The sequence below is a fragment of the Palaemon carinicauda genome, chromosome 25, assembly GCF_036898095.1.
Source record: "Palaemon carinicauda isolate YSFRI2023 chromosome 25, ASM3689809v2, whole genome shotgun sequence".
In the NCBI taxonomy this organism is placed as follows: domain Eukaryota; kingdom Metazoa; phylum Arthropoda; class Malacostraca; order Decapoda; family Palaemonidae; genus Palaemon; species Palaemon carinicauda.
In genome coordinates this window covers 105,183,194-105,210,693 of record NC_090749.1, presented here as the reverse complement: position 1 = coordinate 105,210,693, position 27,500 = coordinate 105,183,194, and the positions used below count along the sequence as shown (strand labels likewise).

General features: G+C 35.5%; 1 protein-coding gene across 1 annotated transcript in view; it reads right to left on the bottom strand.

The window, feature by feature from the left end:
- IP3K1 (inositol-trisphosphate 3-kinase-like protein) overlaps positions 1-19,728 on the bottom strand; it is a 53,872-nt gene extending 34,144 nt beyond the window's left edge. The window contains exon 1 of the mRNA XM_068349007.1: positions 19,572-19,728. Within this exon, the coding sequence (XP_068205108.1) occupies positions 19,572-19,637 (66 nt within the window). The 5' untranslated portion in view covers positions 19,638-19,728. The remainder of the gene's footprint in view (positions 1-19,571) is intronic.
- Between the last annotated feature and the right edge of the window lie 7,772 nt (positions 19,729-27,500).

The window sequence follows — 27,500 nt, the reverse complement described above, 5'->3', positions numbered from 1 at the left end:
AATGAAGAAAAGTGACCTAAAAAGCAACAAATTTTCTTGTCAGCTATGACATAATGTTTTGGGAAAATCTTGCTACTACGGAGTGTGCATTATTAATTAATCCAGTTAATAGGAGTAGAAATTTTTAATAAATACAGTTTAGATAATTTTTAAAAATAAATGCAGGACATGAAATCTTTTTTTAAATTAATCCAGTTAATAGACGTAAATTTTCTCAATGAATCCAGTTAATTTTAAAGTCCAGATAATACATGTAAAATTTCAAAATATATCAAGTTAATCAAAGTAAATTCTTTTTAAATAAATCTAGTTAAAAGACGTAAATTTTTCAAATTAATCCAGTTAATAGATATATCTTTAATTAATTTTTACAAGACGTAAAATTTTTTAAATTATCTCGGTTAATAAGACGTATAATTTTTTTAACAAATCCAGTAATTCAACGTAAAATTCTTAAATAAATCCAGAAAATAGACATAGTTTTTTTCAAATAAATCCAGTTAATAGATGTAAATCTTTAAATCAATCCAGCTACCAGACGTACCATTTGTAAATCAATCCAGTTAACAGACGTACCATTAGTAAATCAGTCCAGTTAACAGACGTACCATTTGTAAATCAGTCCAGTTAACAGATGTACCATTAGTAAATCAGTCCAGCTAACAGACGTACCATTTGTAAATCAATCCAGTTAACAGACGTACCATTTGTAAATCAATCCAGTTAACAGACGTACCATTTGTAAATCAATCCCGTTAACAGACGTACCATTTGTAAATCAATCCAGTTAACAGACGTACCATTTGTAAATCAATCCCGTTAACAGACGTACCATTTGTAAACCAATCCAGTTAACAGACGTACCACTTGTAAACCAATCCAGTTAACAGACGTACCACTTGTAAACCAATCCAGTTAACAGACGTACCACTTGTAAACCAATCCAGTTAACAGACGTACCATTTGTAAATCAATCCAGTTAACAGACGTACCATTTGTAAATCAACCCAGTTAACAGACGTAAAAATTGAGAATATTCAGCGTTGATATTTTATTTTCCGCCTTTAAAAAGTAAAATCTTTCCACCATATTTTCATAACTCACGAGCTTCGGACATTCTTGGCAATATGGTAATTGTCGCGAGCGTCGACGAAGGAAATATCTATAGATAGAACTTTCCTTATATTAGACCTTTCAGAAAAGGTTGAAGAATTGCTGAGTCACTCATTCCTTTAAGCTTTCAATTTTGCGGAGTTACATGAACTTACCCGTCGGGAACTAGGTACGTACTATAATCCCCTAAGATCAGTGAATATAAAAGGACTATTAAATTAATACCGTTCAATTGTCATGGCAAGGTATGTCTCGATAACTCGTGGGTTTACGTTCGTACTATCATTTTAATGGTAAGATTTATCATTTGAAAGGTTAGGCATAGCCATAAAATGAGACAAAGATAAAGGCTTATAGATTGTACATTACTGTATCTGTTGGTCTTGATAATTTCTTGTTAGTGGTAAGACACCTGCCCTGTATGATATTTTGCACTGATGGAAAGATACAGTATACAAATGAAAAACAGAAAGATTATGCCATGTGTATCACATAAATTAGTATTAATAATAATAATGAAAATAATAACTATTATTATTATTATTATTATTATTATTATTATTATTATTAATAATAATTATTAATAACAATAATGATAGCATTTGTTGAAGATGATGATGATAATAATAATAATAATAATAATAATAATAACAATAATAATGACAATCATCATTATTAATAATGATATAAATTATCAATAATAAAAATAATATTTTTGAATGATAATAATAATAGCATTTGATGAAGATGATGATAATAATAATAATAATAATAATAATAATAATAATAATAATAATAATAACAATAATAAAGACAATCATCATTATTAATAATAATAATGATAATAATAATATAAAATAATAATTATTATTAATAATAAATATTAATAATAATACAGTACAGTAATTAATAATAATGATTCATAATTATAATAATAATAATAATAATTTCCCGCTAGCGAGATTTTGCAGAACGTTACAACACGATTGGCGACACGCGATTAAAATCAGGGAAAGATATATGTTACGTTAAGAGTTCAAAAGACATGAATGAAAGTACTGTATAGTAAAGCAATGCAGGTGGTGCTGCCCCTGCAGAGCCCTACTTAATAATATACATTGCTTAAAAAACCTTCTGTGTTCTCACTAAGTTGAGGGACTAGCTCAAAAAGAAGTAAAAAACTAGAGGGGCACTCAGTAGATCGCAGACCTCCGCCGCGATAGCTTATTTTGCGACCATGACCTTTGACCTTAGCATGAATTAATTCCATGGATTTCCATACACTCAAATATGAACCAAGTTTGGACAACGATGTCCAAACTTATGGCTGATTACGTGAATACGACATTTTGCTGGACCGTGACCTTGACCTTCAAAAACTTAATCATTTCCAGCTTTTAACATAATAGTTAATCCCTGCAAGTTTCATTACTCTATGATTTAAATTGTGGCCAGGAAGCTGTTCACAAACAAACAGACAAACAGGGGCGAAAACATAACCTCCCTCCAACTTCATTGGCTGAGGTAACAAACTAACTCTTGATGGTAGAGGATGTGACGCGTCAGGGGAAGAGAGGAGTGAAATCAGAAGATGATTTACAAATGGTACAAGTAAGAAGTTTCAGCACTGCAAAAAAGGATGTTTTCTATCATTCATTCCAGTGTTCTCCACTCGCCTGCTGATCAATTGTACAACTTGTTACGGATGCTATAGATTTATCCCATCCACTGATATATAGTTCTATCAACCTTCTGATAAAATGTATGTGCTGGTACGTATAAGTTCTATCCAACCTCTGAGACATTTTACATGCTGGTATGTATAAATCATATCCACCCTTTGATACACTGTACGTACTGGTAGATATAAGTTTTACCCACCTCCTGATACAGTGTACGAGTTGGTACGCACATTGATACACAGTATGTGCTGGTAGATATAAGTTTTACCCACCCTCTACTACACTAGAGTGCTGGTAGGTATAAGTTTTACACACCCTCTGATACACTGTACGTACTAGTAGATATAAGTTTTACCCACCTCCTTATACAGTGTATGTGTTGGTACGCACAAGTTCTACGCACATTGATACACAGTACTGTACGTGCTGGTAGATATAAGTTTTACCCACCCTCTAATACACTATAGTGCTAGTAGGTATAAGTTTTACCCAACCTCTGATACACTGTACGTACTAGTAGATATAAGTTTTACCCACTTCCTGATACAGTGTACGTGTTGGTACGCACAAGTTCTACGCACATTGATACACAGTACGTGCTGGTAGATACAAGTTTAACCTACCCTCTAATACACTAGAGTGCTGGTAGGTATAAGTTTTACCCAACCTCTGATACACTGTACGTACTAGTAGATATAAGTTTTACCCACTTCCTGATACAGTGTACGTGTTGGTACGCACAAGTTCTACGCACATTGATACACAGTACGTGCTGGTAGATATAAGTTTTACCCACCCTCTAATACACTAGAGTGCTGGTAGGTATAAGTTTTACCCACCCTCTAATACACTAGAGTGCTGGTAGGTATAAGTTTTACCCAACCTCTAATACACTAGAATGCTGGTAGGTATAAGTTTTACCCACCCTCTAATACAGTGTACGTGTTGGAATGCACGAGTTCTATGCACCGACTGATTGATTGATTTGAGGTTTTCTGGCATCCTGACATACGCACCCTAATACACTGTACCCACCCTCTGCTATAGCATACATGTTGGTACGCATATGTTCTACCCACCCTCTGATACATTATGTGTGGTGGTATGTATACATATGTAAATGCCTGATATGTAAATATTCATTCTCCTCTGATCACTGTACATGCCGTTACATACACATAAATTTCACTCGACCCTTTTAATGATTTGAATACAGGTCTTCCCTTAATGGGATTTGGACTGATATCTACTGGGTCCTCCCCGCTGTTTTGAATCCTGTATAATTTCCTACTGTTAAGAAAGTCACCTAAACCCATCACTCTCTATTTGTTGCTTCTACCCTTTGACTGTAGGCTACTACAGTATACTTCTATATGCTCTAAAATTAATGTACTGTACAGGAAAATAAATCACGCCTGATTGTATCTACTGGAAACGTTCCTACCTGGCGATCTACTGGACAGGGGTTCAAGACCCGCTCACTTTTGATAGTTTCTGGTAGTGCCTGCAAGTAACCATTGCCTGGCCCTCCCTGGTCCTAGCTTTCGGTGGGAAGAGGGGGTTTCGGTACTGATCATATGTATGTAAGGTCAGTCTCTATTGCATTGTCACTGTCCCTTGCCTCTGCCATTCATGAGTGATCTTTATACCTTTGAAGGAGCATAAAACCAGACAGTGGACAGTCATGATGAATAAGGTATAGAGTAATAAAAGATTTATTACTCTACCATTGAATAAAGGCCACATATATCGCAAACACTAAGATGATTCTCAGTCCTCTTTAAAGGTTTAAAAACTGCTCATGAATGGCAGAGGCAAGGGACAGTGACATTGCCCTATCAAGCAGGACAATGACCATTTTATATACAGTATGCATGGAATGATTTGACGCCTTAATCCAAGGTTCACACCTTTTTTTAAAAAGTCTTGGAGCCTCACAATTGCAGGGTAACACGAACCCAAAAGGGGATAAAAAGCAGGACACAAAAAACACAATTCCAATCGCCACAAAGAACCAAGTGTAACTGAGGTAAACAAAGCATATGCTAAAGTCTCCACAATTGTTGACACTACGTCCGGAAAAAACGTCGGCTTGTTACATGCTTTTTAGGGGGATTTGTGAGGATCCAAGACTTTTTGAAAAAAGGTGTGAACCTTGGGTTAAAGCGTCAATTCATTGCACGCATACTGTACAATCAGCCCCCAAATCTAGGACCAAGAAGGGCCAGGCAATAGCTGCTGATGACTCAGCAGATAGACCTATAGGCTTCCCAAACCCCACATCCTTAGCTCACAAAGATGGTGAGGTTGCAGCGACCAAAGGAACTAAAGAGTTTGACTGGGACTCGAACCCCAGTCTGGCGTTCACCAGTCAGGGACGTTACCACTCAGACCACTATAGATAAAAGAAATAAAATTGTAGTTTCATAAGACTGTTAACTTTGTCTGATATTAAATTCAAATGAAAAAGATCCAAGAACTAGAGGGGCACTCAGTAGAGCGCAGACCTCTGCCACGGCAGCTCATTTCTCAACCTTTTGCTTGACCTTTGACCTTAACATGTATTAACTGGCGTGGATTTTCATACACTCAAATATGAATCAAGTTTGAAGTCTCTGTGACAACGATGTCTGAAGTTATAACTGATTACGTGAATTGGAAATTTTGCTTTACCGTGGCCTAGACCTTCCAAAATTAAATCATTTCCAGCTTTTTACATGACAGTTAATCCCTGCAAGTTTCATCACTCTACGATTAAAATTGTTGCCAGGAAGCTCTTCACAAACAATCACAAATTATAAACACACAAACAAGGGCGAAAACATAACCTCCTTCCAACTTCATTGGTGGAGGTTAAAATACAAAAGTCATTAAGAGATCCAAGTTGAAAATACTACGTTTCCACCGCTGCAGAAAGATATCTCAAATGATATGATATGAAAAAAGCTGCAATTCACAAAAGTAGCATGATAAGACATATTAACAGCTGCTAGATAAGATAGCGAATTCCTCAAAGTGAGGATGTTATAATACAATATTTTATCAAAACATAAAAAAAGGGTCCACTCCGGCGGCATCCAAAAGCTTCTGACGTCAAACGGCAGTAGAAAACGCAGATCGTTCTGAGAACGCACTACCTTCAAGGAAGCATTAATTTTCAAAATGTGGCCCAATAAATAATTTACAGATAAAGTGGTTATGGAGACGTATTACCACATAATTACAGATTTCAAGGTTAGAGTGAGTGAAAGAGTTAGGGCAGGTGTACCGATTAAGTAGAATATTAAGGCCTCTCAATTTGACGGTACAGTGGCACCAAGGAAAATTACAGCTGTGTGTGTTATCCGTATTGAATGCGCCATTCCACGAGGAGATTAACCCTGGGAATTTTCTTTCTTATCAAAATAAGCCTTGCTGCCTCTCTCTTTCCATTTTTCAGACTTCGCTCTTATCTTCTGCCGCTCGTAACTGAAGTCTACATACAGTACCGCAAGTCTATTAGCAATGTCCTCTTTTAAAGGAAGAGAAACATCTAGCAATCTGCTGGACTTGGGTTCAAGACCCGCTCAAGCTCATTTCTTTTAGTGTATGCTACCCAAATCCTTACGAGCTAAGGATTTGGGGTGTACGGGAGCCGAAAGGTCCACCCCCTGAGTTGTCAGCAGCCATTGCCTGCCCCTGCAACCCCCCCCCCCCTATCCTAGTTTGGGTGGAGAGTGGGCTTGGGTGCTGTTCATAAGTATAAATGGTCAGTCACGAGGGCCTACATGGCTCAGGACTATGAAGTGTGAAGTGGGAGACAATGAATGGAGAAGTATTGAATCAAAAGCTCAAGATAGAGATGACTGGCGAAATCTAACCGATGCCCTTTGCATCAATAGGTGTAGGAGATGATGATGCTGATGATACGATAACAGGATGTTTTCTGCTGTAATAGATGTACAGCATAAAATGGTACTCTAACGGTCATTTGCAAAATCATAGTAGAGTATACAGTACCAAGAATTGCTTAAATATCACAACTAGAAAGGAGAGTCAAGATATAAGAAGTATTTATAAGTCATATAAAATATAAGGCTAAGTTTAAAAGTCGCTCATGCACAGCCTAGAGACTGACCGTATATACATACGATCAGCACCCAAGCCCACTCTCTACCAAAGCTAGGACAAGGGAAAGCCAGGCAACGACAGCTGTGGATTCAGTGGGTAGACCTAAAGGTTTCACCCAAACAACCCACCACGAGCTCACAAGGATAGTAAGGATGTACACGCAGGCAATTATCAAACTAGAGCAGCTGAACGCCAAGCAGGGATGTTTCCATCAGGCTGCCACAAACATAGTTTGAGATACTATGGCCAAGTAATAAGAAGAGAGGAGGTGAAGCCAATCAAGAGAGTGATTTCAACCTTCTGGAAAGCGTTATAAACATTATAGAGGCTGTTTGAGGAAAGAACTGTTGGTGATTTGAGCCTTCGGGAAGCGTTGTAAACATCACTGAAGCTGACTGAGCAATGATCTGGTAGTGCTTTTAGTGTTCTGGAAGCATTTTTAACCTTTTAGCCTTCTAGAAGCATTTCAAAAGTTATTTTAGTCTTCTGGAAGCATTTTAATGTTATTTTAGCCTTCTGGAAGCATTTCAAACATTATTTTAGCCTTCTAGAAGCATTTTAAGCATTATTTTAGCCTTCTAGAAGCATTTTAAGCATTATTTTAGCCTTCTAGAAGCATTTCAAAAGTTATTTTAGACTTCTAGAATAATTTTAAGCATTATTTTAGCCTTCTAGAAGCATTTCAAAAGTTATTTTAGTCTTCTAGAAGCATTTTAATGTTATTTTAGCCTTCAGGAAGCATTTTAAACATTATTTTAGCCTTCTAGAAGCATTTTAAACATTATTTTAGCCTTCTAGAAGCATTTTAAGCATTATTTTAGCCTTCTAGAACCATTATAACATTGGAGAGGCTGTGCATTAAGTGCATGTTGGGCTCGCAGCCTGTGATTTTAGCTTTCTGGAAGCATTGTAAATGTTGTAAAAGGCTAAGAATAGCTAAGGGAGGGGCATCAGCTAATCCTACACATGGATGTGGTGGGGAAAGATAAGAATGTGGTGGGACTTTGGGAAGACGATGCAAGGAATAAACAGATGGAAAGAGTTAACTCGAGCGGCCGACCCTGCTATAGTGTACAGAAGATACAGTACCAAGATTACATATACATCTCAACTCAATATGGTTTAATGTATAAAGGTGTATGTAAATACACCTTGTGTGGGATAAAACATGTTTAATACAAAAGAAATCTAAAATACACACACACATAGAGCAGCATAACAAAAATACAGGCTGCAACAGGATACTAATACACCACTTGGGCCGCAGTATTACTAACCCATTTGATTTGCAGGCCAAAGAGCCATTACATTCGCACCTGCAAATTATGGAAAAGAAAAGAAGAGTCTACAGCCTAGAAGGCTCTGCTGTAACAGCCAGTGGTTTAATACTCGTTGCTTAATCTGTCGGAAGAGCAAATGGCTATTTATACTAATGCCTATTATTATTATTATCATTATTTGCTAAGCTACAACCCTAGTTGGAAAAACAAGATGTTATAAGCCCAGGGGCTCCAACAGGGAAAATATCAAGGGTTCTTTGGATTGTCACGGACCTTCCACGACGAAATGAAATACAGGCCGAAGTTCTGAGAATGCGAAGCCTGCGATAGGAAATCCAAAGTAAAATACTAAAGGGGAGGAATGTCAGTCAGTTGGATTGCCCACTAAAATGAACAGAATGGAGGAGAGTGCTTGAAACTCGTAAGACACCTGAACTAGGAACGGTGCTCATTTTGGACACGGTGCCTCCACCTTCCCGTACATCTTACGAAGCTGTAGGAATGAGGCCCGGCACCCCGCAGGACGCTTCCATATACAACAATATCAACAAATGCAGATGTTTCTAGTCTACCGCAGGGCAAAGGTCTCAGACATAACAATAATTCATATCAGGGATTTGGCCAGTTTTTATCGACCCGCGGACCAGTGCAGATTGGTGATGGGAGACTTTCGTCTACTTGCTCACAGCAAACAAACCTAGTATGGGTGGCCTGACTAGTACAGCTTTGCTGATCATGGCAATACACAAACCCTTTCACAACGTAAAGGTATCCCCACTCAGAAATAACATTCTATATACAGTATCGGTTAACCCTGTATAGGGTAGAGTATATGGCCTTGAACCCTTCCAAAGTTACAGATAGTGGTTAAGATATTACATTTATTTCCTCCACTATTAGAGTCTAAGGAGCCTTTGTAGTTGGTTTGGGCAGACTGGGCTATAATTAAAAATGTGGGTAAACATTTACTGTACTACAATATTCCTAATGAAATAAATAGGAAATGTTTTTGGCGTATTTATAGGTGCTTTGAACTGTTCTGATGGAAATAACTAGGGTAAAGTTATATTTTTCAAATTTTAGACATAACGAAAGGGATACAAACATAAGGAGATTACCTAACCTACGGTTCCCCATCTCAACCTAAACTAAGAGTCGTATCCTTACCTACTGGATTGGATATGGTCCCTTGTGATCACCTCGCATTAAGGCCCCCGCTCATGAATGGCAGAGGCAAGGGACAGTCACACTGCCCTAGTAAGCAGGTCAATGCCCTAGAGACTGACCATATATCATACGATCAGTGCCCAAGCCCTATCTCTACCCAAGCTAGGACAAGGGAGGGCCAGGTAATGGCTGCTGATGATTCAGTAGGTAGACCTATAGGCTCCCCCAAACACCCCCCATCCTTAGCTTACAAAGATGGTGAGGTTGCAGACATTAAAGGAACTAACGGCAACCTTATCTCACCCTAAAACCAAGTTTCGACCCTGCTTTCCAAGCGGTTTCGCTCCCGGCAATGTAACACTAAATCATAATATTTCGTAAATTGTAAAACTAGCTTCGCAATATCGTATTTCAAGGATAAATAACCCTTTCCCCATAAAGCAATTTGATTTGACATGTATATAATAAGAAAGTTTCCGCCTGTCTCAACCAATTACATACGTTCTTGGCTAAAATAATCCTCAATTCGCCTAATTCTGTATACATCTTATACAATTATTGGGTTCTGCTGAAGGACTTGTTCTCCGCCGAAAAACGAAGTCGGAGGAGCTAAATGGAAAGAAGGAAAGGAAATTTAGCATTGCCGACAGCAGACAACGCGAGGCTCATAGTACGCTGCTCCACCGGACGAGCATCGGAGACTAGGAGGCCAGTTCGGTTCAGATCTTAGTAACTTGTATTGTGAAGAATGAGGAAATAATTACATGTCTTCTGCCGTTTCCTAAAAAAGGTTAATTTTATAAACTTAAATTACAAAGAATGAGAAATCGATTATATATTTGCTATAGTTTCCTAAAAAAACATTCTAGGAAAATAATTACATATTTTCTGACGTTTCCTGAAAAAGGTTGATTCTATACACTTAACCCTTTTACCCCCAGGCTATTTGGAAATTTCCAACCCTTAACCCCCAGGGGGTTATTTTTTTCCCAGCATATCTTGCAGTATATTTTTTTTAAATTGCTCTAACAGGCTTAATTTTTGTCATAGAGAGGTCAGGTTGGTCTCATTCTCTTGGAAAATGCCTGAATTTTCTAAAAAAAAAAAATTATCAAAAATATGAAAAAAAAAAAAAATTTTATAGCATTTTTTTGCAAGGACGTACCGGTATGTCCATGGGGGTAAAGGGATGGCTTTTGTAAAACGTACCAGTACGTCCTTTGGGGGTAAAAGGGTTAAATTATAAAGAATGAGAAATCGATTATATATTTTCTATACAGTGAACCCTCGCTACTTCGCGGTTCGACAATCGCGGATTCACCACTTCGCGGGGTTTTCCCATAACCCATATATATATACATATCGCGGATTTTCCGGAAAATTCAAAAATACCGCGAAATCTGAAGATAACCAAATACGATATTTTGTTACCTGTAATTCCATTAATACTGTAATTATAGTAATATCTGCTCTTACTGATTGTTCATTGCATTACATATGATATATAATTCAGCACAGAAAGAAATAAAACACGAAAAGAGAATGTGATCATACGATAATTCAGTACGTAGTAAAATTAAATCGAACATGAAACGCAAATCAGATGCAGTCATACCATATTAGAATGGTGTGTACTGTAATGGATGTGCTTCTTTTCCATGAATCTTTTGTATGTATACGTACGTAGTACAGTACTGCATCCAATAATATTCTTTGTTGCAAAAATCACATTTCGAATAAGTACTGTAAGCGTACGAGAGAGAGAGAGAGAGAGAGAGAGAGAGAGAGAGAGAGAGAGAGGCGTAAAATAGCGTACGTACGTAAATTTTTATTATTATTGTTATTATTATTATTATTGTTGTTGTTGTTAATAAAATTATTATTGTTATTATTATTAATCATTATTATTATTATTATTACTGTACAGTATTATTATCATTATTTATTATTATTACGGTATTGTACTTAATCTACGTACGTTCAGTGTGCGCGGGACATCTTCTATGAGTAACCAACGCACCATAGTACTGTATAAGACGGGTTGTGATTGGTTCAAGCGCTGATAGATGACGAATCAAAACTCAAGTTTTGTTATCTAGCCTGTGATTGGTGTTTTGCCCGCATCTTCTACCCGCAGCATCAAAGTTCTCGCGGGACTGCATCGTTCACTTTCTCTTTCCGCGTATTGCTGAGTAGACGTTCTTAAGTTTGTGAAGTTGAATCTGTGCTGTGTGCGACTGTTTTAAGTTGAACTTTTTGTTGAACTTTCTGTTACAATGGCTCCCAAGCGTTCTGCTTCTAGTAAGGCTGGTAGTGAGCCTAAACGCCACCGAAGAATGATGACGATAGCTGAGAAGGTTACGCTTCTCGACATGTTAAAAGATGGTAGAAGTTACGCGGCCGCCGGCCGCCATTTTGGCATCAACGAATCCACCGTTCGCTACATCAGGAAGGACGAGGCGAACATTAGAAAGACTGCTGCAATCACCTTTAGCAGATCAGCGAAGCGAGTCGTTACAACGCGTAATAAAACGATCGTACGCATGGAAGGTGCTTTAGCTGTGTGGATTGCCGACTGTCGGAAGAAGAACATAGCGTTGGATACGAACACCATCCGAACAAAGGCTTTGAGCTTGTATGAGAATTTTGCGGCAAAGGAACCTCATGACGACGATGGCGACCATGCTGAAGAAGATGATGATGTAGATGATCCTCAACCAGGGACCTCCACTGATTCCCAGCGTCAGAAACAACGTTTTTCCGCCAGCAAAGGATGGTTCGCGAAGTTTCAGAAACGCTTCGCCCTGAAAAGCGTTTCCCTGCATGGGGAGTCTGCTTCCGCTGACACTGCCGCTGCTGAAACTTACGTGAACCAGACTTTCAAGAACATTATCGCTGAAGGTGGATACAAGCCGGAACAAGTGTTTAATATGGATGAAACCGGCTTGTTTTGGAAGAGAATGCCGTCGCGAACTTTCCTGTTCAAAGAGGAAGCCAAAGCCTCTGGCTTTAAGGCATTCAAGGATCGCGTTACCCTCGTGATGTGTGGCAATGCTGCTGGATTTTTGTTAAAGCCGGGGCTTATTTATAAGTCGAAAAATCCTCGCGCTTTGAAAAACAAAAATAAGAATCTCCTTCCCGTGTACTGGATGCATAATCAAAAAGCATGGATTACGAAGATGCTGACCTCCAACTGGTTCCACCAGTGTTTCATCCCGCAAGTCCATGAATATCTCTTAGAGAAGGGCTTGCCATTCAAGATCCTTCTCCTTATGGATAACGCTGGTGGACACGCAACTGACCTGTCGCGTGAGGGCGTTCAGGTTGAGTTCCTGCCACCCAACACCACGTCATTAATTCAACCAATGGACCAGGGGGTTATCAGGGCGTTCAAGGCCCTCTACACGAAGAATACCTTGGCGGACCTCGTTGCGTGTGTGGATGCTGCCCAAGATGACGAGGATGAAGACTTCAACTTGAAGGCGTACTGGCGGCAGTACACCATAGCCACGTGCCTGCAGAATATTCAAAAGGCACTTCAAGAGATGAAACCTGCAACCGTAAATGCGAGCTGGAAGAAGCTGTGGCCCGATATTGTTTACGACGACAAGGGATTTACTCCGTCGGAAATCCAACACTCTGCAATACGGAAATCTGTGCAGTTGGCTGCCATAATTGGGGGTGACGGGTTTGGCGACATGACGACTGAAGACGTCGACGAGTTGTTGGACTGCCATTCCCAGCCCCTAACTGACGCAGACCTCGAAGACCTGACGAAATCGGCAAGTGAGGAAGAGAGTGAGGGTACCCAGGAAGAGACCCAAGAAAATGTAGAAGAAACGGGCTTAACATTAGAACGGCTCGCCAAGTTCTGCAACCATATGAAGGAGGCGAAAGAAATGTTGCAAGAGTGGGACGAGGATATGGTTCGCTCGATGCAATTCTGCAACAAGGTCGATGACATCACGACTCCCTACAGGATGCTCTTGGATCGAAAAAAGAAGCAGCGGCAACAACTTCCGATCACAATGTTTTTTCAGCCTCGCAAAAAAGAGCCAGTTCCTCCTGCTAGTACGCCTTCGGAAGAAATTGAAGAAGTTGAAGAGGTGTCCCAGGAAAAGACACCTCCGTCTGAAGAGACGTAAAATACTATCATTGACTGCACAGTAGAACACATCATCAGCTTCATCATCATCATTTCTACTGTGCAGCAAATTCATCGCCATCGTCATTCAAGTTTTTCTGGAACTTCTTTCGTGGTGAGTACAGTAACAATCTTTATTTTTTACTTTAACCTGTTTTATAGTTTAGTACTGTACGTACTGTATGCATTAAGTTAAAGGGAAGGTTTTAAAAGTCTACATGTTGTAACCTATCATATTTTTTTTGTTTAAAATTTACATTTACGTACGTAAAACAATCTCTCTCTCTCTCTCTCTCTCTCTCTCTCTCTCTCTCTCTCTCTCAAATTGTTTTCCTGCTTTGCTACGTACAAGTACTGTATAATTTATATTTGTAAGGTAACATATTTTGTAAATGCTTTGTACTGTAAATACTGTATGTACTGTATCATTATTTATCACTATCATCATGCGTGTTAAATGCCTTGTTTGTTCTGAGCGTGGTTGTTTACTGAGCGTACACGCCGTCGTTTCAGGCGGCGTCATAAAGAAAAAGATTTCATTTGGAAGTCCTAAGAAAAATACGTAAACTAAAACATTGGTAATAAAAAAATCAACATACAGTACTGTATAATCAATATAATCGATGCAAAAACTAACCATACGTACATATATGTGTACACTAAATGAGTTTGTTTCTTCATTATGATCAGAGATGAACGTAAACAAAACATTGGTTGCCATTTTTTATCGTGCTTTTTAGGTGTTTAGGAAACACATGATATAAAATCGCCTTTAATATTTGTGCCTGTTTTAGTTTAGGGTGCTGTAGTACATGCATTAAGTGTTCTGTACATTACAGGGTGTAAAGGGTGGTTTGTTAACAGTACTACGTACAAGGGAAGGTTTTAAAAGTCCGAATATACATGTTAAATAAATAGGTAAATATGCTGTCACTACTTCGCGGATTTTCACCTATCGCGCCCGCGTCTGGAACCTATCTACCGCGATAAACGAGGGTTCACTGTAGTTTCCTATAAAAAAGGAAATTCTACGGCTGAAGGATCACGATAAAAACCTAACCTTAGAAAAGGTTTGGGATTAGTAAACCCATTAAAAAAATACCAAGTTTCAATGCCTTCAAAAACAATTCCTCTCTGAGAGCCAAAGACACAGAAATGCGGAAAGAATCTGCAATGTTACATTGTATTGATCATAAAAAAAAAAAAAAACATATGAGCAACTAAAGTATGTAGACGCGCATTTTACGCCCCTCAGCCTATTGAGACTAATGCCTCCTTGAGTGAAACATCCCACCGTTTTGCATTCGGTACGCACTTACATTTGCATCACAGCTCACATAATGAGAGGTCTACAGCTCATTTACGATGTGTCAGACGATTCATAATATAATGCTGCATGTATTCCGAGAACTTGACTACTGTTACGTGCTGAGATACAGAAAGCAGATAGGTTATTTTCTAATGTATATTATCATTATTACGACCTAAGCTACAACCCTAGTTGGAAAAGTAGGACGCTATAAGCCCTATATGAGCTCCAACAGGGAAAAATAGCTCCGTGCGGAATTGAAATAAAGAAATAAATAAACTGTAAGAGAAGTAATGAATAATTAAATACAGTATACATGTTTTAAGAACAGTAATGCCATTGAAATAGATCCTTTATAAATAAACTATAAAGCGAGACTTTTGTTAGCCTGTTCAACATAAAAACATTCACGGAAAGTTTGAACTCTTGAAGTTCCACCGATTTCAACTGCCTGATTAGGAAGATCAATCCACAACTTGGTCACAGCTGGAATAAAACATCTAGAATACTGTGTAGTATTGAGCCTCATGAAGGAGAAGGCATGACTATTAGAATTAACTGCATGCCTAGTAGGTCACACTTATGACAAGTAAGGATCTTCCAAGAAGGGAGATAACCATGATGATACTGACAAAAGTTTTGCTTAAGAATGTCATTCACATCATAAAAACACCTCAGGTCAGTCAGCGGACGATATTCACAGATATTAACAGCCCCTGAATCCTAAGCAGTTACATGTTTTTTCTTCGACTAGTCTCTCGACTAGTGAAGAAACCCAACGGTGGGTCTGGTCAGTATTCGGGCGGGCATCAACAAAACCAAGATGTGTTTCGTACGTAATCTCCTGCAAACTCCCGATAAAGAATGGTCATAAACAACTATTCTTACTTATAATACACTCACAGGAAACTTATGTGACCTTAAATGGGAACTAGTGATGCCTTTCGGCTTATAGCATCCAGCTTTTCCAACTAGGGTTGTAACTTAGCTAATAATAATAATAATACAGTAATGATAATTATTATAACAATAATCAACTTAAATTGCCTTTCATAGATCTCACCAATATCAATTTGACCACATGCGCTCGTACCCTCAAGAACAAACAGGCATTAATGTTTAATGAACAATCTCTAGATTCTAATGAGGAAATTCTTTTCTTTATTCATCTCAAGATGATATCAGCTTCCCACAACCTAATTGTACTGTATTAACATCCATATTCATTTTAATCGATTTCAAATCATATACTGTGCGTCGACATTCATTAAAAATATGCTCTGATACAGTAACCCTTTTACCCCCAAAAGGACGTGCTGGTACGTTTCACAAAACTCATCTCTTACCCCCATGGACGTACCGGTACGTCCTTGCAAAAAACTGCTATTTACATTTTTTTTTTGCATATTTTTGATAATTTTTTGAGAAACTTCAGGCATTTTCCAAGAGAATGAGACCAACCTGACCTCTCTATGACGAAAATTAAGGCTGTTAGAGCAATTTAAAAAAATATATACTGCAAAATGTGCTTGAAAAAAAATAACCCCTGGGGGTTAAGGGTTGGAAAGTTCCAAATAGCCTGGGGGTAAAAGGGTTAAGAGATGGAATAATATCCGATGGACTGCCGAGACTAGCCCACAGAAAATGAAAACTATTTTCTCGGCCAATAACGTATTCTATCGAATATGTTTGGCCATCTCATGTACCCAATAGAAAAGACAAATATTCATGACGCTATGTGAATGATTCCATAAACAAGACGTTCTACACTAAGTGTTCTTTCGTATCTCTATAAATGAACACAACTACCGACAAAGACACAATACAGTGATTGGAAAGACCTGATGATAGAACTCTTTAATTATAAATCTTAATCAATGATTTTCATAAGTTAATCCAAAATACAAGTTCCCCAAATAACAAGGCGTATTTCTTTTAACCAATTACAGGAATAATAAATAGAAATAGATCCAAATACTGTACTGTAATTAATAGCAGTGACATTCTCCCACAAAGATTAGAGCATTAATCCCATATTATTATTATCATTATTAGCTAAGCTACAACCCTAGTTGGAAAAGCGGAATGCTATACGCCCTAGGGCTCCAGCAAGGAAAATAGCCCAGTGAGGATAGGAAATAAGGAAATAAACTACAAGGGAAGTTTAAGAACAATAATATCAAAATAAATCTTTCATATATCAACTATAAAAACTTGAAAATAGCAAGAGGAAGAGAAACGAGATAGACTATAGTGTGTTCGAGTGAACCCTCTAGCAAGAGAACTCTAACCCAAGACAGTGGCAGACCATGGTACAGAGGCTATGGCACTACCCAAGACTAGGGAACAATGATTTGATTTTGGAGTGTCCTTCTCCTAGAAGAGTAAACTGATTCCATTGGAGTTTGCATGATAGTCAAAATTTTTTTATTTGTAATTTCATTGTTTACACAAAATTGAATATGCTGTAATGTACTATACAACGCAGCAAATATTTCACATAATTTTGTATGAAAATAAGTCAAAGAAAATTATTTGAAGGATTTTCTACAGTATGATATGAAATTTGTAATATTTACAGTAATTTCATTGTTGACATAATACTGAATAATGTGATATACTGTAATTTACACAAGAGCAAATATTGATAATGCAAAATAATTTTGTATGAAAATAAGTCAAAGAAAATTACAGAAGGCTTTTCTATGGTACAATACAAAATCTTAAATATCAATAGTATATTAAGTGCAGTACTGTAATTTCATTGTCTACATAATATTAAATACTGTATACTGTAATGTACTTTACAAAATTGCTAATATGTACTAGTGCCGCAAATTATCTTGCATGAAAATGAGACAAATAAAAATACTGAAAGCTTTTCCAAAGTAAGATATGAAATTTGTAGAAGCAAATAAAACGAATAAATTCTAGATGACATATCGTCAACCGGCGTCGAGCTAGCCTCACTTGATGCCTTTGGCACACGCGAGATGAACACAGAATTAATACATCGCAAAAAATAAGCATCATGAAAACTAATAAATTGTTTTTTAAAAGCAATGAATAATTGTATGATGAGAATACATTTCACATCTAGATGTAACACTAAGATAGGTTAGGTCGCCTATACACCAGTTGCATTTAAATGAAAGGTTTCTTACTTAGAAAGAATTTCAAATAATAAGATTTTGTGAAATTCCTGAAATGATACACCCAAGGGTATATAAATAGAAAAGAGAGAGCCCAAAGGAATCTGACAGTATTAATTGCATTTTAAAATTACACTCCATGCTTAAAATAAAGTCAATTATAACAGCCATCGTACATTAGAAATACAAAAAACTACCATCAAAATGTTTGCCCAATTTTTAAGTCATACCAAAACTTCATCAACCTCAAGGTATAGTTTAAGCTAAGAGCATTAAATGACTAAGAATTAACTATGATAAAACTGCATGATAGTTGAGTAAGCAATGCAAGACAAATATAAATAGACCTGCCAATTCTTCTCAGACTACTTTCTCTTGCATAGCATGCATAAGTATTTTGCAGCTAAGTAATAACTAACGAAAGAATAAAATAGTTTAAACTAATGCTTAAAATAGCCTAAAATAAAATTGCTCAGAGGATATTTTAAACATTTAACAGCAGATATCAAATACTATCCTAGGCAACAGTGCCCGATGCTATATTCGAGTCATGGACGGAACTGTGCAGAGAATTTAACAAGATTCGAGCTCTACATTGTCCTTCAACTGTGTAAAATCGTCTGACATTCCCGTCTTGTGACTGTCAGCAGGAATTTTCATGAAAACCTCCTTTATGCACGACCAATCGTATCAACTGAGGTCATAGCTATGTGACCCTAGAGTGGAGGGATATATGAAGGCCCATATATGTGTATGGAGCCCTGCTATTAGCTATTATCCTGTATAGCTAAAATACAAAACGATAATTTATAAATCTATATGTGTGTGCGTATATATATATATATACACATATGTATGTATGTATATATATATATATATATATATATACATATATATATATATATATATATATATATATATATATATATATATATAAAATGTGTGACCTTTGTCAATCCAATATAAACCAGGCCTAAATTGACCTTATGACCCTGCCACATGACCTGACAACTAGCATTGGAGGAGCAAATACCCTCACTGCCAACCCACTTCATAGCCATGCCCCAAACACCCTGAGGTCAAATAGCCATGCCCCAAACAGCCCTTAATCTAATAGCCATGCCCCTATACCCAGAAGACAGTGTGAACACATCCACAGCCCAACCACTTCTGAGACGAGGATAGTAGGCATCGGTGGCACATATGCCCACGCCCAGTGTGAGTGGGGGGGGGGTAAGTGGGTAGGAGGGGGCGCCCACGTAACCAACCCTGGCAGAACAAGAGGGCCTTGTATCGAACATAAAAAAAAAAAAAAAAAACAGGAAGCATACGATTTGAATCTATCAAAGGTCATTTGACGTAGCGTGTATAAGGAAGAATAAAGGTTAATAAATAAAGAGAATATCATATATAAAGGATAATGAGGCACTAGCAACCCATGGCCAGTGGCCCCTCCCGAAAAATATAATCCCATTAATGACATAAACAGACGTTCAGACATCCATTCAAAAACACACGCCCATAAACAGCTCCCAGGCGATCTGACCTATTTTCACGCCCTTTTCGTCCCTAGACGAATCAATTACACCTTCAGATACACTTAAATACACTCACCTGGTACAATAGAGGGGCCAGGAAGGAATACGAAGCTGGTGGGAACTGTATAGAGTGTTTGGCCATGGTACACCACCAACAAGCGGTCAGCTGTCACTAAACACTCGGTAAACACTGAACACATGGCTGCCTTCTGGCGTCGTCTGCTGCTACTAGGGCGTTCGGCTGTCGTCTGCTAGAAGCGTATGAGTTTTACAACAGCTCTCCTTTTCTTTACTTAACTTCATTTTATATCATTTTTGTGTGTTTTCTTATATATCTGGTACATTTATGAAGGAGAATTATTAAAATTTATTTATATTTGCCTTCTTATAGGTATAAATATGCTTAAAATAGTCATAAAATTTGATAATTTCAATGTCAGACGTAGTAGCCTTCACTTTCACTACTTTTTTTTTTTGTAATTTATTTCGAATTTCTATAATTTATGCAACTTTTATTATATAATTAATACATTTAAGAAAAATTGATATTATAATTGATTAAATTCAGCATTATCAGAGCTATAAATACGGTTAAAATAGCTGTAAAAAATGATAATATTAATGACAAAAGCTGTAGACCACAACATCACTTTGCCACCATTGTTTACGATTTTATTTTTTTTTATTTCTTAGTTATATTTCCTTATTAATGTTATTATTTCTACATCAGATTAAAATTAAAACATTTTATGATGGTATTATGATTATATCATGACGTTTTCATATAGAATAATGTATATAAATGCAAAATCAAAGAAAGAAAATAGCTCGGATACCTTAATGTAAAATAATTCAGTGGGAGGAGTTAGTGAACAGACAAGAATGTAGCTATCCTATGGCTTCCCCCAAACCTTTATATTTTATATATATTTCTTAACTCTAAACTCTTCTATGTGATTTTTGTATATGTGGTTTTAAATTATAATTATTCAATTGTAGTTTTGGACACAAAAACATAAAAAATGTGGAATAAAGAAGCATTAATATATATATATATATATATATATATATATATATATATATATATATATAATATATATATATGTATATATATATATATATATATATATATATATATATATATATATATATATATATATATATATGTGTGTGTGTGTGTGTGTGTGTGTGTGTGTGTGTGTGTGTGTGTGTAAAGAAAACGTAGTAAGACTCAACTAGTTAAGTATTCTCAACCAGCTATGAATGCAATTAGCAAGATGCAAATTTCCTGGACTAAATTGCAAGAAGACACCTTCTGTTTATTAATCATATTCTCTCTCTCTCTCTCTCTCTCTCTCTCTCTCTCTCTCTCTCTCTCTCTCTCTCTCTCTGATTGTAGAGTGCGTGCACGTAACTGCGAGTGCGTGCGAGAACGGCTAATGGCGTGCCCTTACCCAACCAAAGCAAGTTTGGGCAAAAGTTGATGTTTGAAGTACGAGAGAGAGAGGGAGTTCGTGCATATGTAAGTAAAGCCTATTCGGGCGAGCTCGGTACGAATGTAGCACGAATTCGGAGCTTACGTGCCTGAGAGAGAGAGAGAGAGAGAGAGAGAGAGAGAGAGAGAGAGAGAGAGAGAGAGAGAGAGAGTCCTATGTATTTGGCCTTGACAAACAATAACAGCGGATTACTACTACCACTATCAATACTCTCTCTCTCTCTCTCTCTCTCTCTCTCTCTCTCTCTCTCTCTCTCTCTCTCTCTCTCTCTCTCATACACTTACAGAGAAGACTCCTCAACAGTCCATTTAACACCCAACACAAATTGCGCCATATTGTTAAAAAATCTTTACTTTTAACATCAACACTGGATTCCATAATGGAGAGTTGGTTCAACAACTTCTATATAAGCCTGCATATATATATATATATATATATATATATATATATATATATATATATATATATATATATATATATATATTGGCTTTTACTTGTTTCTGTAGCTTTTCCAAACTGTCTACAATGGGTGCGGTATTATTATTATTATTATTATTATTATTATTATTATTATTATTAACTTCTAAGCTACAACCCTAGTTGGAAAAGCAAGATGCTATAAACCCAAAGGCTCAAACAAGAAAAATAGCCCAGCGAGGAAAGGAAATAAGAAAACAGATAGAATAATGTGCCTGAGTGTACCCTCAAGCAAGAGAAGTTTAACCCAAGACATCGGAAGGCCATGGTACAGAGGGTATGGCATTACCCGCTACTAGAGAACAATGGTTTAATTTTGGAGTGTCCTTCTCCTAGAAGAGCTGCTTACCATAGCTAAAGAGTCTCTTCTACCCTTACCCTTAAGAGGAAAGTAGCCACTAAATAATTACATTGCCATAGTTAACCCTTTGAGAGAAGAAGAATTGTTAGGTAATCTCAGTGTTGCCAAGTGTATGAGGACAGAGGAGAATATGTAAAGAATAGGCCAGACTATTCGGTGCATGTGTAGGCAAAGGAAAAATGAGTCGTAACTAGAGAGAAAGATGCAATGCAGTACTGTCGAGCCTGTCAAAGGACACAATAACTCTCTAGCAGTAGTATCTCAATGGGTGGCTGGTACCTTGGCTAACTTACTATGCCAAATACAAATTTTTCACTTTATTTCCAAGCCACATTTTTTTGTTCATGCTATGCAAATTCCCTTAAGTAATAAGTAATATGATTCTTGCAATAGCCTTTATTCCAATCATATTTATCACAAAAAATCCTAAGGGACTTTTCCCTTACCCCTAGATACCTTAAAGACCCTGGTCAGCCAGTCACATAATCTTACTGCCAAAATGCCTAAACTTACTCCTTTAAGTTAGGACCAGGGAGGGCCAGGCAATGGCCCAAGTTCAAAGTCAAATTGGGGTATTTGTGGTAGTCCATTAGAAACATTAATAGTTGGCAGTCTGTTGGATTGGAGTTCAAGACCCACTTAGGCCTGAGCTAGGGATAGGAATTTGTGGTAGCCCAAAGGCATACCTGCTAAGTCAGCGTTAGCAGTCATTGCCTGGCCCTCCCTGGTCCTAGCTTGGGCATTGTCATAGTCCCTTTCCTCTGCCATTCATGGGTGATATTTAAACCTGTGTCTGCCATTCATGAGTGACATTTAAACCTTCATAAGATAGATTTTAATGGTACATAATAGACAGATAGATTAGAAAAAAATAATTTGAATGCCATACGAATAATCCTGGTTAAATACATTATTTAAAAAAATAAATAATTGATATGAATAATTGTTTACGTGTATATTTAGCAGCGTCTTTTATTATATATTCTTATTCAAATTATTGAAATACGTCAAACAGCCTTTTGATTTCTACTCTTATTAAATATTCTTGTGAGTAATGAGTCTTAAAAATTTGCAATTATAATGTTAAATATAGTGTATTCTGTGCTTTTATGTATTATAACTTCAATAATTAAATAATAAATAAAATATTATAAGCATTACAAGAGCTTATATTGTAATTTAAAGACCTTTTATTCAATATAAACTTAATATTTTAGTAAGAATCTCTACCAAAAATCTACGCTTCAACATCAGCTGTTTAGATAATCTCGTGACGTCACACATCGTCCAATACAACTTCAGTTACTGAGTTGTTGACGTCAAGTTTTCCTGATTTTAGTGTTTAAATAGTGTTCGTCTCGCGTTTCCTTTCTAAAATATATATAATTGAAGTGTCCGTGCGTATTTTAGAAGCAATGACGACCAGGAATTTCCCTAAATTACGGAATAAAACGCTAAAAGTCATTGGATTTTTGGATATACAGTTCCCGCCTCGGCGCTTTCGAAATCGTAAGTCCTTTAATTTTCATTATTATCTATTTATTTATCTTTATTCATATTTCATTATGCATGAAATCGTCAGAATGTATGAATAGATTATCGAACTGTATTTTAGAGGCTTTTTAGAACGGATTAGGTATTAGTTATTCAAAGAGTGTGATTTAGAAGTTAGGCCGAACATTCTGTTTACTGTTAATGTAAACAAACTCGACTGGGGAATATTTATATATTTTATATAATAGAATTCGGATATTTTAGTATTTTATAATATTATTATGCTGATATTTTAGTATTTTATAGGTTAATGTAAAATGTTTTATCCATTGGATAAAAAATTATTTTTTATCTTTGGCTGATAAATTAATATAATTAAGATTACTTTTTTTATTTTGATTGGATGTACGAACATTATATGTTAGTTACTGATTATATATATATATATATATATATATATATATATATATATATATATATATATATATAATATCTATATATATATATGCATACATATATATATATATATATATATATATATATATATATATATATGTATATATATATATATATATATATATATATAATATATATATATATATATATATATATATATAAATAATATGATAAGTTATATGGAGTTTATATATATACACATATACGTTTATATATGTATGCATAAATATAAATATATATATATATATATATATATATATATATATATATATATATATATATATAAATGCGTATGTATGTATATATATTATATATATTATATATGTATATATATAATCATATATATATATACAGTATATATATAAATGTGTATGTATGTATATATATATATATATATATATATATATATATATATATATATTATATATATGTATTTATATATATTTATATGTATATATATATATATATATATATATATATATATATATATATATATATATATATATATATATATATATACACACACCTTTAAATATCTTTTCTGAGTGGGGATACCTTAACGTGGTGAAAGCATTTGTGTATTATCATGATCAGTAAAACTGTACTGGTCAGGGCCAGTTCATACTAGGTTGGTTCGCTGTGAGAAATCAGACGGAAATCTCCCACCATCACCAATCCGCACTGGCCAGCGGGGTGATGGAAACTATCCAAACCCAATGTTATTTTATTTGTCCTGCAATGGACTAGAAACAGCTGCATTTGTCGTTGCTATATATACTCACGTACATAGACTATATATATATATATATATATATATATATATATATATATATATATATATATATATATATATATATATAATACACGTTAGCTATTTATCTTAATAGGATGGCTTCTGAACAATCAATGCAGTCACTGCTACATTCACCATTTAACCTTTGTGTTCTGAATGAACTCAGTATTCAATAAATTCTCCAGAACATAATGTTATTGTTAATGTCTCCATCTATGACGTATCAAACTGCCATACAAAATGTCTGCTGTTCTGACTTATTCCACTCGCACAGGCCTCTGTTTTCGATTCTTCCCACATGAATGAACCACCTCGGATAAATGAGATTTAGTCGATTCTTCCCACATGAATGAACCACCTCGGATAAATGAGATTTAGTCGATTCTTCCCACATGTCTCAACCACCTCAGATAAATCAGATATAATCGATTCTTCTCACAGGTCTCAACCACCTCAGAAAAATCATATTCAATCGATTCTTCCCACATGTCTAAACCACCTCGGAAAAATCAGATTTAGTCGATTCTTCCCACATGTCTCAACCACCTCAGAAAAATCAGATTTAGTCGATTCTTTCCACATGTCTGAACCACCTATAAATCAGATTTAGTTGATTCTTCCCACATGTCTCAACCACCTCAGAAAAATCAGATTTAGTCGATTCTTCCCACATGTCTCAACCACCTCAGAAAAGCCAGATCTATTCTGTCATTAATGCATATCTCTGTCTGCCCTCACATCAATTCTTCAACTTTGTTTAATTTCTTTTTTGACTTTCCAAGAATATAATTGATTCGAAGGTTCCTTCTTAAGTAATTTTTTCATCTCTATATGAAAAATTTATTTTAATGTTGATGTTCTTGAAACATCTTATTTAATTGTTTTATCCTATTGTACTTTATTACATTTTTTCCTTTCCTCACTGTGCTTTTTTCCCCCTTTGGAGCTTTTGGGCTTATAGCATCTTGCTTTGGTGATCATGGCGGTATACAAATCAACTATATAGTGTCGAGTATTTTATTTAGTAGAATCGAGGTCGAATTTAGGATATGTTAATAGAGTCGAAGTCGAATTTAGGTTATTTGATTAGAATCGACGTCGAATCTGGGGTCAGTTACTATCATAGACGCCAAATATAGGTTAATATGTATAGAATCTGCGTCGAATATTTAGGTTAATGTACTAGAATTGATGTCTGATGTCGATTCTTTTATGTCTCAAAGACTTTTTAGTCCATCGGCAGAGACTCCATTTACTCTTTGGTATAGTGATTTGGTTTAAACATGTAGAGAGTTCTTATGATCCTGTCTAACTCATTCTGGAACTCTTATACCCGAGAGAGAGAGAGAGAGAGAGAGAGAGAGAGAGAGAGAGAGAGAGAGAGAGAGAGAGAGAGAGAGAGAGAGAGAGAGAGATTTTTTTAAAGCCATGAATGAATTTTATAGTCACACATGTAACCGTTTTCTATAAAGTAAAGTTGTAAATAAAAGAAAACATAAACAATCATGAATTATGGGTAACTAATATAGACTTTAAGTTCATCTTTGCTCCAAATATATTGAGGTAAAACGTTCGAAAGTGGGGTATTATTGGAGTTATTACGGTATAATATTCTGGAATAACTATTTTTTAAATTAAATATGTTATTATATCATAGTTTCTGTAATTATGAGCGCTTAAATACCACGAATATATTTCTGAGAGTTGATAGAGAAACATGTAATGGACAAATATGTTATGATGTATATAATAGATTATCAATATTGATACCAATGTTAATAAAAACGTCAACAATAAAGATTATTTCTTGTTCTAATGATTAATAGTAATATCATCATCATTATTATTGTTATTACATTGAAATTTTAAAAATTATAGTAATTTCTATTATAGAAATTATAATTTTTTATTATTTTTGTTATTATTATTATTATTATTATTATTATTATTATTATTAATATTGTGAACATCATTTGTATGATAGTAATAATGATAATAATAATAATAATAATAATTATAATAATAATCATGATAATGATAATAATAATGAATATTGTTATTTTTATTAATTATTATTGTTATTATTAATACTATTATAATTATTATTATTGATTATTATTATTATTGTTTTTATTATTATTATTATTATTATTATTATTGTTAATTATTATTATTGTTATTATTAATATTATAATTATTATTATTTATTATTATTATTATAATTATTATTATTATTGATTGTTATTATTATTATTATTATTATTATTATTATTATTATTATTTTATTATTATTATTGATTAATCACAGTCTGCAGATACTGTTAGTTTTATAGTGTGGGATCCCGAGTTACATCCAACTTCCTTAGGAATCCATCATTTTCCTCACTCTATGTGCTGTTTCAAGTAGCACGCTCTCCTGCACAAGTCCTTGGGCTATATCGGATCCTACCTTCCACCGAGATTCCTTTTCAATGATTTAGGTATGGTCCCTTGTGTGGGTATGTGTTCACCCCTGTCTGTTCATTTTATTTATGTTTGTTTGTTTGTAACTTTACAAACAAACTAATGATCTGGTTTCGACCAAACTCTGTAGTATAAAAGAAGCTTGCTAGCAACTTTACACAGAAACCAGTTCACCGATTTAGACCAAATTTGGTAGTGTTTTGGGTATGACTCAAGTATGCATCTGTATCATTTTTGATAAAGTACATCGAGGTACAAGTACGCAAAAGTACTTTGAAAGTAATCGCAATGTTAAGTAAATGGCAAATGTTATGTTAGTTAATTATTTGTTTGTGAAGAACATTACACAAAAACTGCTGAACCAATTTCAACGAAACTTCGTGGACATGTGGGGTTTGAACCCCTTTCTTACCTCAGCAACGAAGTTGGAAGGAAGTTATGTTTTACGCCCCTGTTTGCGTTTGT